The sequence below is a fragment of the Haliotis cracherodii genome, unplaced genomic scaffold (genome assembly GCF_022045235.1).
Source record: "Haliotis cracherodii isolate W230 unplaced genomic scaffold, xgHalCrac1.p SCAF_7, whole genome shotgun sequence".
NCBI classification, from domain to species: Eukaryota; Metazoa; Mollusca; class Gastropoda; order Lepetellida; family Haliotidae; genus Haliotis; species Haliotis cracherodii.
Genome location: NW_027266330.1, coordinates 27,324,457 through 27,336,716, shown reverse-complemented (window position 1 = coordinate 27,336,716; position 12,260 = coordinate 27,324,457). Strand labels below are relative to the sequence as shown.

At 41.2% G+C, this 12,260-nt stretch overlaps 1 protein-coding gene across 1 annotated transcript in view; it reads left to right on the top strand.

The window, feature by feature from the left end:
• The window catches only part of LOC139448772 (collagen alpha-2(IV) chain-like), a 41,498-nt gene extending 36,418 nt beyond the window's left edge, over positions 1 to 5,080 (top strand). The window contains exons 33-35 of the mRNA XM_071230308.1: positions 641 to 846; positions 3,106 to 3,192; positions 3,622 to 5,080. Of these exons, the coding sequence (XP_071086409.1) occupies positions 641 to 846; positions 3,106 to 3,192; positions 3,622 to 3,906 (578 nt within the window). The 3' untranslated portion in view covers positions 3,907 to 5,080. The remainder of the gene's footprint in view (positions 1 to 640; positions 847 to 3,105; positions 3,193 to 3,621) is intronic.
• The last annotated feature ends 7,180 nt before the right edge of the window (positions 5,081 to 12,260 follow it).

Sequence of the window (12,260 nt, the reverse complement as noted above, 5' to 3'; positions counted from 1 at the left end):
ATTCTAACCCGGATCTTCACGGGTCTGTAGTCAAATGAAAACAATGTGTGTTCTTTAGCTTCTGTTGAGTAGTATATATCAGAACTCACTAACATTTCTAAGTTGTTTCGATCATTCATTGAGATCTAAAGAAATAGATCCTCACAGAATTAGACAGCTATTTAAAGACAAAATACAAAGTGCTGAGATGAACCCTTAACTAATTTTGTTATAGGTTGGAGAATGTCAAGCAGTATTTCTTTTGTCAAGGCAAAAACATTTTGATATCCCAACTTCATTTGGCCTTCCATAGTATCTAAAATATGATACATTGTCACTTGTGATTTAAGATACAGTAAAATTTGGATCAAATGAATTACCCAAACCTTTGAATTTGAAACTGAATCATTATTAAATAGTTCTGTTTCATCATAACCTTGAAGACAACAGTAACTGGTGTGGATTGAACTTGAGTTTGTTGTGTCTGATGCTATCAGCACCCGGTTCCACACAGCAATCTTAGCATGACAACTGTCATAAGCCTATGTTAAAGTATGTGAGTTATGATTGTGTTAGCGCTTAAATCACTCTGTGGAACGGTCTGTTATGAGAGTTGAAGTTGCTGTTTTGTGGGATTACAGTGTGAATGGTTTCTTATCAGGTACTGCTGGTAGCTGCCTGCCCAGGTTCAGCACCATGCCCTTCATGTTCTGCAACATCAACAACGTCTGCAACGTGGCATCCCGCAGCGACTACAGCTACTGGCTGGCCACACCAGAGCCAATGACGCCCATGATGAACCCAGTCAGCGGAGAACAGATCAGACCCTACATCAGTCGCTGCACAGTCTGTGAAGCACCATCACCTGTAAGTCAGGGTGTTAGTAATAAGGAGTAGTGAGTGAGTGAGTGAGTGAGTGAATGGGTGGTGGGGTGGGTGTGAGTGAGGGAGGGAGGGAGGGCGGGTGGGTGTGTGAGAGTGAGTGAGTGAGTGAGTGGGTGGGTGGGTGGGTTTGTGTGAGTGAGTAAGGGAGGGAGGGTGGGTGTGTGAGTGAGTGAGTGAGTGAGGGAGGGTGGGTGTGTGAGTGAGTAAGTGGGTGTGAGGGAGGGAGGGAGGGTGGGTGGGTGGGTGTGTGAGTGAGTGAGTGAGTGAGTGGGTGGGTGGGTGGGTGTGAGTGAGTGTTTGAGTGGGGTTTTATGCTGTTTGCTACAGTGTTGTAGTTACCATCATATTTTCACAGGGTGTCATCTTACTGTGGGAGGAAAGTCTGAATGGAATCAGGTCTCATTTAATTTATGCAGACTGTGAGTGATGGTATTATGGGTAGAGTAGGACATGCTTATCCTTTTCGTGAACACTTAGTGTCATTACTGATTTTCGGTGATACTTTCATACAATATTCATCACTATAGTGCCCAATTTTATGCCCAATTTTTGGCAGATAATCCAATCTGATTATTCTCTGGTGTTGACAATTCATATTAAGATGTTTTACAGTTGAAATCTATGACACATGTAGTTGGAAATTATTGGATTTCAAACAACAATTATTAGGTCTACAGCTAAGGGATGGAACTGTGTTCAGTGAATTTCAGCAGCTTGGATGACATTGCTCTCCATACCCCCAGAGCTCAATAATATCAATGTCTTTAATGTGATACACAATACCCTTTGTATTTAATGATGTGACACTCTTTAAGGTGATACTGCTCTCCATAATGCAATACACAATACCCTTCATATTTGATGATGAGACACTACTGCTCTCCATAATGGGATGTACAATACCCTTCGTATTTAATGATGTGACACTCTTCAAATTGATACTGCTCTCCATAATGCGATACACAATACCCTTCGTATTTAATGATGTGACACTCTTCAAATTGATACTGCTCTCCTTAATGTGATACACAATATCCTTCGTATTTAATGATGTGACACTCTTCAAATTGATACTGCTCTCCATAATGCGATACACAATACACTTCGTATTTAATGATGTGACGCTTTTTAAGTTGATACTGCTCTCCATAATGCGATACACAATATCCTTCATATTTAATGATGTGACACTCTTTAAGTTGATACTGCTCTATATTTTGGCTCTCTATCATGTGAGGTCAGTTATTCTTAAATTGTGGTTACTTGACCATTTAACATTTTAAAATAACAAATGAGCTTTTGTTTCAGGCAGCTATATGTATTGTATCATGAACAAAGTAATGCAGTTTTACATTTCCTCATTTCCTCATAATGTATTGTTTCAACCCAAATTAATATCCTGCATCCATAGATAGTACATGTTCCTGCTGTGAATGTGAGACTGTGAGTATTGCCTGTTAAGCGATAGGGAAATAAGAGATAGGGAATTGTACGTGTTCCTGCTGTGTATGTGAGACTGTGAGTATTGTCTGATCAGAGATAGGAAAATATGAGATAGGAAATTGTACGTGTTCCTGCTGTGTATGTGAGACTGTGAGTATTGTCTGATCAGAGATAGGAAAATATGAGATAGGAAATTGTACATGTTCCTGCTGGGATGTGAGACTGTGAGTATTGCCTGATCAGAGATAGGGAAATAATAGATAGGGAATATACGTGTTCCTGCTCTGTGTATGTGAGACTGTGAGTATTGCCTGTTAACAGATAGGGAAATAAGAGACATGGAAATGTATGTGTGTTCCTGCTTAGTCTGTCTTACAGACCCTGATACAAATATATATCAAATACAGCCCATGCAAGTCTATAATGTTTGGCAAGTCTAGATCACTGCAGTATCAGAATGAAGAGAGTCACTGGGCTCCTTTTTATTATATTTTTATTAAGATAACTGAACAACTGTTTTTTTATGTACAATATGTTCATTTCAGAGACTAGATTTTAGTCTAGTTCCTGCTGTGTATGTGAGTATGTGAGTATTGCCTGTTAACAGATAGAGAATTGTACATGTTCCTGCTGTGTATGTGAGAATGTGAGTATGTGAGTATTGCCTGTTAACAGACAGGGAATTGTACATGTTCCTGCTGTATGTGAGAATGTGAGTATGTGAGTATTGCCTGTTAACAGACAGGGAATTGTACATGTTCCTGCTGTATGTGAGACTATGAGTATTGCCTGTTTCAGATCATGGCCGTCCACAGCCAGACCATGGTGCTGCCTGAATGTCCCGGTGGCTGGAGGTCTCTCTGGATCGGCTATAGTTTCATTCTTGTAAGTTGCCTTATCTTAGAAGCACGGGGACAGTTGGCCACGAGCACAGTCGTGCTCATTGACACCTGTGAAGATCCGGGTTAGAATTGGTCTTCATCATCTCTTGATGTCGTAAGAGACAACTAAAAGATTGGGTTATCATGCTTGTACTGGTATGGACTAATGCTGGTTCAATAGAGCTTGCACACTGAGATACCATGCTGCAGTTTAACATGGGTACCCTACTCAGACACAGTTTTCTGAGTGTGTGGTGACCAATCTGTATTTTATCCCCTTAATGCAGAGGCAGGGTGACAAGTACAGTGTTTTGGTATAATGCAGCATGGGATCAAACCAGCGACATCTCTTTGTCTTGTAGACACTTTATCCACTAAATCCTGACAATGATCTGGCTAAGACAGTGACACATTCCCTCCCTATCTGTTTCAGAACACCGGTGCTGGTTCTTCTGGCTCCGGACAGTCCCTGGATTCCCCAGGCTCCTGCCTCGAGGACTTCCGTGCCGCTCCTTTCATTGAGTGCCATGGAAGAGGCACATGTAATTACTATGCAACGTCTTTAAGTTTCTGGCTAGCTACTTTAGAAAGAGATAACCAGTTTAGCAGGCCACGCTCAGACACTCTCAAAGCAGGCAATTTACGGAATAAAATAAGCAGGTGCCAAGTTTGTATGAAAGATGAATCTCTTGAACCTTTTCTTTATAGGTTTAAATAAATACAAGAAAATGTTCTTTTAGTTTCTGTAAGTAATTTGTGATCTCGTCAGGGATATTGCTCCAGGCGTCATGTGCTTGTAAAACTTGTACATACTGTCAGACGATGGACCTTAAACTGCCCCCTACGTATTGAAAGCATCAGCTTCGCATACAAACAGTTTTTTCTTGGCTAGGTATGTGTTTAGATAGAGAAAAGAGACCTTAATTTGCAATAAAGGGTCACCAGTCTGATTTCATTTTGGTGCTATTAACCTTCAGACTTCTCTGTTTTGTACATTTGATGTTTTGAAATGAGTGAAAGAATAGTGTACTCTCTGGTCATCAGTAGCTTCAAACTGGCTTGCACTACATTCAATTTGCTTTTATACGAAACTACATACAATTTATAAAATTATGAAGAAAATTGTTGGAAGTGCTGCAAGCCATGTTGATAGATAGTACCTTTCAGTGCAATAACTTGATAATACTCCTGTACTTTTCGTTTACCCTACCATCACTGCCAAATTTTCGTGATATATTTTGAAGTATTGGATGTGTGATATGATTACTGCTAATGTGCCTCTTGTGTAGAAGTAAAACAGTAGTATACCGTCCTTGTATCAGTGTCTTATGTACGTAATGACCGTATAAGCGGCCACAGTTTTGAAGGGTTATCCTGTGAAAGCCACACTGATTAGTTATAATGGTAACAATGCTCAACAGGTCAAGATAGGACATAAAAGATTAGTTTGGCTCCAGACACCAGACGTTCCCTGTAGCTGAGGCACATTTGATTCAGTGATTAGAGACAAAGCTCAAAATTGCTCAGTTGATGTTTTTCTTGATTTTTATATTGACTGTACTGTAACTGGTGACTTAAATCCTCCCTGGTTTTATCTTGACCTGTTGTTGCGAGTTTCAGCTGTCTTGCATACTGTACATCAATATTTACCAGCTGAATGAAATGTAAGCAGTAATATATATTACATCACTGTAAACTATCTTTTGTATGTTTTCATTAACCTGCCCACAGAACAGGGCATGTATGTTTATCATATCAGCTCTGGTTAAGTTAGGGGAATTAAGTCTTTGGAATTGTGTAAATTCAGTTGTCTGTACTACATGAAATGAATACTCGTTTGGGTTAGCTCAATTCACAATGTCTGTAATTAATGAGAATAAATGATCATTTGACATCATGTTGTGTGTATTATATATTCAATCTCAAGATGTAAGTAATTGAAAAGAAACTTGCACATTGGGCCAATTGATTGGAGTGAGTGAGTGAGTGAGTGAGTATGGTTTTATGCTGCTTTTAGCAATATCTTTGCAATATACCCTGGGGGCACCAGAAATGGGCTTCACACATTGTACCCATGTGGGGCATGGAACCCAGGCATTTGGTGTGACAAGTGAATGCTACCCCACCACCAAAGCTCCCTGGAGGATAGAGATGGCTTTCCTGTGTGATTGTTGGAGCTTGTAAGTAGGTGTCAAGCCTTCCATCAGTAAGTGTGAGAGAAATTGTTAAACGCTGCTTTGAACAATATTTCAGTTGTATAATGGCATGTTGTCTTGTGGGATGCAATCCAGCAGAGATGCTGGTGTTATCAATCAGTAAGCACTGAACTTGAAAACCTCTTCCGCTAATCTACTAAACCTATCACTATACTAATAACATAACATGTTCTCTATGACTGTCGCTACAGCTAAGAAGCCTTGTCACTTTGAACACTTAAAAAAGCCACCACAACAGTAAAGTTCAGTGAAAATTAATTTTTTATGCCCTGCAAAGACAATAAGATTAAGAAAAAGTGTCAATTAAGAAAATATTGATGACATATCTTTTTACCCAAGTATGGATTTGAAATAAGTAAGTTTAGCACATCAAAACTGAATTTGCATAACAGGGGGCTTCAGTGCTTTTGTGTCACTATTTAATACACTTGCATCAACCAAGTCAGCGAGCCTGACCACCCGATTCCGTTAGTCACCTGTTACAACAAGCATAGTAGCCTTTTACAGCAAGCATGGGTTGCTGAAGACCTATTCTACCCGGTCGAATTTGTTATGTGGTGAGTATATGGTATAAAGGTAACATAACTCACGTTTTAACCATGTATGTCAAACAGTTAAAGTATATTTCATTTACATCATCTCCACTATTTCCTCAGTAGCTACTGGTTGTCAGATTATGTTGCTGAATTTCGGTATATGATCTCAGCTATTGTGTTTCTAAAAGTGCAAATTTTAAATTTACATTTCGGCTGTGAGTGAATGGGTGAGTGAGTGGGGTTTTATGATGCTTTTAGCAATATTTCAGCAACATCAGGGCAGGGGACACCAGAAATCAAACAATAGTTATGAATGCACGGGCCGGGAAAACATCATTTATGTTCCACCAGTAATCCTTACCATCTACATACAGATAAATTAGGGAGGTAGTATTCTGAGGAAAAAAAACACAATCATCACTATCAATTGATAATTCCTTTGAATACCCTACCTCTTCACATCCTAGACAGTATACACCAGAGGGACTGATGGGAAATGGCATCTGGTATTTCCAGATAGCTTGCATTAGTGATGTCAGATATTTACGTATTTGGCATAATTACGGTACTGATGTCTCCTATGACGTTATTTCCCGTTGGCTTGTACAATGTTACATCCCACGAACATGTAGAAACCTATATCACCTAGATCTATGAGTCCAGGTGTTTGCCAGCGACCTGCCCACCACCAGTTGACAATGATTCAAGGGATAACTCGTCTTGTGATTTTGGTGTTTCCTGGAATCCTGGGCTGCCAGCAAGGGCCCCAGAGAGTATAGCTCCTCAAGATCGCTTTGTAGGTCTCGCAAATAGAAATCAGAGAACGTATAGTGGGATTTCCATTGGCATCTCGCCACTACTTAGATGCTGTGTTCCACGTGGCAAGATATGTAGCTAGAGCTCGTATCTCATGAGCTCTGCAACTTCCCCAAGTTAGTGTAGAGAGTTGTGCTAGCTGATGCTTTGAGGCAACCCGCCACAGTTGCCTTGGAATAGGTCTTCAGCAACCCATGCTTGCCGTGAAAGGCGACTTTACTTGTCGTAATACTACTATTCCACACAGACCACGAATCCCACGAATTAATAAATAAAAGGATTCGTAGTTGAATCGTAATCAGTTCATGAAATTCTTAACTGATTCGCATATATTCGTAGTTAATTCTTACAATTCTTGAGCTATCGGGAATTCGTGGCAAAAGTTTTGAGCTGTTCAAAGTTCAAAAATTCAAAAATGTCGTAGTTAATTCGTAACAAATTCGTAATGCATTCTTAGGCATCGTAACTGAATCGTAATCGATTCGTAGGCATTCGTAGGTATTCTTAACTCATTCGGGGATTCGTGAATTTGTGGCTTCGGCTACGAATCTGTCACGAATCCCACGAATACATGTTGAAGCTATCTTGAGGGAAAACCCCAAAAATTGTCAAGAATAGTCGCGAATTCATTTTTATGGGTACCTGATTCGTACATGCATTCGGCGTATTCTTAACTGATTCGTATCTGATTCCTAACTTTCGTGCAGTATTCGTAATAGCTTCTTGTAAATCGTAGTGAATTCTTGACAATATTCATGCAAATCCAGCCGAATCCAACGAATATTCGTAACTCTATCGTACCTGTATCGTAACAAGATCGAAGAGCGTCACGACTTGAACCAGAATATTTGCTAAATTCCACGAATCCTCACGAATACTAAATTTTACAAATCGTGGCGGTTCGTGGGATTCGTGCTCTGTGTGGAATAGTAGCATAACGGGATCGGGTGGTCAGACTCGCTGACTTGGTTACAGCATGTCATCGTATCCCAATTGCGTAGATCGATGCTCATGATGTCAAACACTGGCTTGACTGGTGCAGACTCGATTAATTACAGACCGACGTCATATAGCTGGAATATTGCTGAGTGCCGCGTTAAACAACAAACAAACAAAAACATCTTTTTAGGTGGAGGCTTACATGAGATGAATAGCCGTTTTCTGTTTTACTGTAGTCTTTGAGTTGGTGTGATATAGAATCTCAGAGCTCTGATGGGACATCAAAGCCTGTCAGCATGACCCACACTTCCATATAAGGCAGGGGTCGTGTATTGTCTGTGCCTGAGGGACCATTTGCTGATAACTTATTTAGGGCAATAAATGCCAGGAAGGGACCAGAAAGATATTCAATTCTAGTCTGGTGTATGTCTAATTGTGGAAATAACAATGGCAGGTAGCTCTGACACCCTCACTGCAGTATCTATAGCTAGGAGAAAAGCTGTTTTTGTTGAAGCTATTAGTAGTGTAGCATTTGATTTTGGGATTGTGTCTATTCATGAGTCTATTTAGTACTGGGTGAGTACCTATAGAGAACACATCATGGTTAATCATCTCTACCTCTGCCTCTTGCCATGTCTTGGAAAGGGCTGGACCTCTTGGTGAAAACGGCCTTGGAATGTGTTGGTCTGTGTTTCCAAGCTGGGGCATGAAAATACTCCTGCCCTGATGGCACATGTCTGTGCGTCTCGGTGAACTTGAACATTGGCTGGATATTTCTGTATCCTGGACGCCATGTTGACAGTTGATTGCTGGAACATTTTATTAGTCGCCTGGTTGATCTCTTCCTTGATGGAGCTAATTCTGCTGTAGAAGACCAGTGGAGCTGCGATAAGCTGCGTCAACATACTTCTCTTCAACAGCACCGCATTCTGGCATTTCTGCTGTACGAGAGTCAGTGCTGCGTGAGAAGACACTGGGCCGACATCCATACTTCCATACTGGAGATCCCCCCGGCATACATAGGATAAAAACTAAGGAACTGTGGACGAAATTCAGCTGCTCCAGGCTCATGTCTACTTTGGAGTCCAAGGGTAGACCTTCATGCTAATCAATCAGTGACTTGTCTATCTTCCTAATGATGTTGTCTGTATATGACCTGAAGGGTAGAGTACTGAATACCCCCTTCTTAGACACTGACTCTTCGTATCCCGACTGTTCCAACAAAGGAGCCTGTAGGTTGGACCAAGATGGCATAACTTTTGGATTATATACTTGGAACGTTTCCTCCGGAATAGAGTCATCATCAGCGGGAGAGACGTTAAAAGCAAAGTCACAACCCAACAGGCTCAGACACACATCAGCGGATCCATATCCAGTGAAGTACGCCTGCTCCTTACCCTGGGGTGGGTGGGGCGGATGGTGAGATTGCCCCTCAAAAGGGGAGACGGTGTTCCCATGTGTCACCATCGTGTTACTCCAAGTGCCTCTCAATGGATTGATCTTTAATGAACATAAGAAGAGACTCTTTATCGGACTTCATCCTATTTTTAGTACTGTAAACATTTTTGCTAACGATTTAGTCTTCCTAGATGACTTCAGTTTTATGCCCCAAGCCTCAGAAACTTTTTCAAACTGATCTTCGTTCAGATTTTTGCAGAAGCAACATCTTGCTTGGTGTACATATACTGTTTTTGCATGACTGGCATCTAGGGTGGGGATCCCCAATCACTTGACCAATGCCGCACCCAGAGCACATGATGGGTGGTGTTTTAGAGGGAGAGTTCATCTCCCACTACTTCCGAGAATGATTGTTTCTTATACTTCCAAATCTGTAAATACTGCTCTCAGCTTGCCTGCACTTGTCTTTAAGACAATCTCAAGACGCTACGGTGAGAAATAGCAAACCGAATGTGTTTTAGACGTGATAACAAATGTGGACTGTTTACAACTGGACACACAGGAAAGAAGAGGAGGTGCAGGGTTGCGGAGTATGGGGTTTTCCTCACAACTATCAGATATATCGGCAGTGAAGAGGGCGTCTGTTGAAAAATCTAATGAGTGAGTGAGTGAGTATGGTTTTACGCCGTTTTTAGCAATATTCCAGCAATATCACGGCGGGGGACACCAGAAATGGGCTTCACACATTGTACCCATGTCGGGAATCGAACCCGGGTCTTCGGCGTGACGAGCGAACGCTTTACCCACTAGGCTACCCGACCGCCCCTTGAAAAATCTAAAGATTGTAGACTGTGGTTGTAGCCCAAACAGGAATGTATGGTATTCAAAGGAATTAGGAGCTTCACACAGTGTACCCATGTGGGAATCGAACCCGGATCTTCTAATTCAGGCATTAGTTTTCTCAACCGCACTTTATAACATGTTCTTACATAATACCACTGTGGAGATTTTCTGACATGACAGGATGACACTCAAGATCAATGTCACTGTTAAAATATATTGTGTACACAAAAGTATTTACTTGTACGGCTGGAATTTAACAAAAATGAGTATACGTGATCTTTAGATCGTGGTCTCAATGGCATCAACTTGTGGGTACATCCTGTGTCAAGGTCAAGGTCTCTAGAGGTCACATTATGAAACATGGCTCAAATTTCAGGAATGTTTGGTTTTATTCATAAGAATTTAAAGCATTTTCAAAAGGGTTTCAGGTTAACTCTGAACAACTACATGAACACCGTCATACTTCATGTTTGTTGTGAATGTCAAGGACTCTTTAAACTTTTCACTCATAAGTGAGTGAGTTGGGTTTAACACCGCTTTTAACAGTATTCCAGTTTTATCGCGGCGAGTCAGCTTAATGTGGGAGGAAAGCCCGAAGTGATGCAGGTCTCAGACGTTTACCACTTCAGTGAAACCCACGAGCACAGGTATGGTGCTGACAAACCTAGAAACATAATCGTGGCGAACCGGAATCGAACCCACAATCATAGATTTCTGGCGTGTCCAAGGGACGCAACTCTGCACAGCGAATCGCGGCGCCTTAGACGACTGGGCCATCCGTGCCCCCTTTTCACGCATGAAATGATCAGTACGTAATTTGTTCTGAAAGAAAGTAAATATGGCATGATGATTTTAATTGTAACACCTGATTTGCGCAATTAGACATGTTTTCACATGTGAAGGTCAAGGTCACTGCATGAAGTACTAATGAAAAAACCTTGTGTGCACGATATCTTGAGTATATATGATTGCAATTGTAACTAGGTCCTTTAACATTGAAGGACTTTTTAACTGTCATATTACCTGTATGGAGAACTATAGGTCATCAGCAACCTATGCTTCTTGGTGGAGGTTGCCATTTGGATGGCATGATCAGGTTCGGGGACTTTGTTGATTGCACATCATTGTGTCCCAATATCTTGTATTGAAGCTCATAATGTTAATCACTAGATTGGTCTGTAAATAATGAAGTCTGGTGCAGACATTGTCATAGCCAATATAGAAGGTTGAGGTCACTGGACCGGAAGTGCATACTTCTTTTTTAGGTAGCTTGGAGGCAGTCGTTCTGTTACAAGCTATGCTGAACTGAGCTAGTGTTTACCAATGCCAGAAGTGAGGTGAGGTGAAATGGGGTCTAACGTCACTTCCAAAATTACAGCTCTTATACAGCGACATGCTTGCACCTGTGTAGGTGGCTGCTTGTACTAGTCCGGATTAATGTCAGTTTTATAGCCCTAGCCCACTGAGATATCATGCCATGAGTCCGATATCATTAGTTTAAAATGAATACTCCATTCAGACACTATTCTGACTCCCAACTGCCCAGTCCTTGTTTTAGTCCCTAATGGTGAGCGCCAGGCAGGGAACAACAAGTACCATCTTTTAACGTCTTTTGTTATGATGCGGCCAGGGATCGAACCCCCCGACCTACCGCTCTCCTGGCAATAAAACTAGACCACTGGGGCAGTCAAAGCCAGATACTGGTGAGGTCAGTCTTGACCTGATTTGGTGAAGTCCGTATAGTTTAGGATACATGTTACTGGAGGGCAAGTTTGGGGGCATTCAGGAAAAGGTGAGCTGCTTCTGTGTTTGCATCTAAATAACTAAGTCTTGGCCAGGCAAACCTGACAAGCATGGGTTGTTGAAGACCTATTCTACCCTGGAATCTTCAGGGGTCACAGAGGTGGTGAAGAGGACAAGAGTAATATTCTAACAAGGGTATTTTGGAAAAAGGATTTTTAATATTAGCTTAAAACGTAGTTTATTAAATTCTATCAGACTTTGGGTTAAAATACAGATAATAACTAATGAGTTTGGTTTGGTTAAGAAGAGCTTGATAGAAAAACTGATTGGAACCGAAATTGGGGTTCATATGGAGGTGAGCGTTGGGACTCACTTCACATGTCAAATATTATTTCAGTGGGAGGAACTAATGAAATGATCATCAATAGTATTTAGTAAGTTGTCGGTGAGTGCCGCGGGGATTCGGAAACTCACGGCTGAACAGGGAGGTTCTCTCTGTAGATTGGAATTCCGGGTCAGAAAAGTAGTCGAGTTAAACGTTGATCAGAATGGCTATCAGGCTCTTCAATACAACCTTAGGT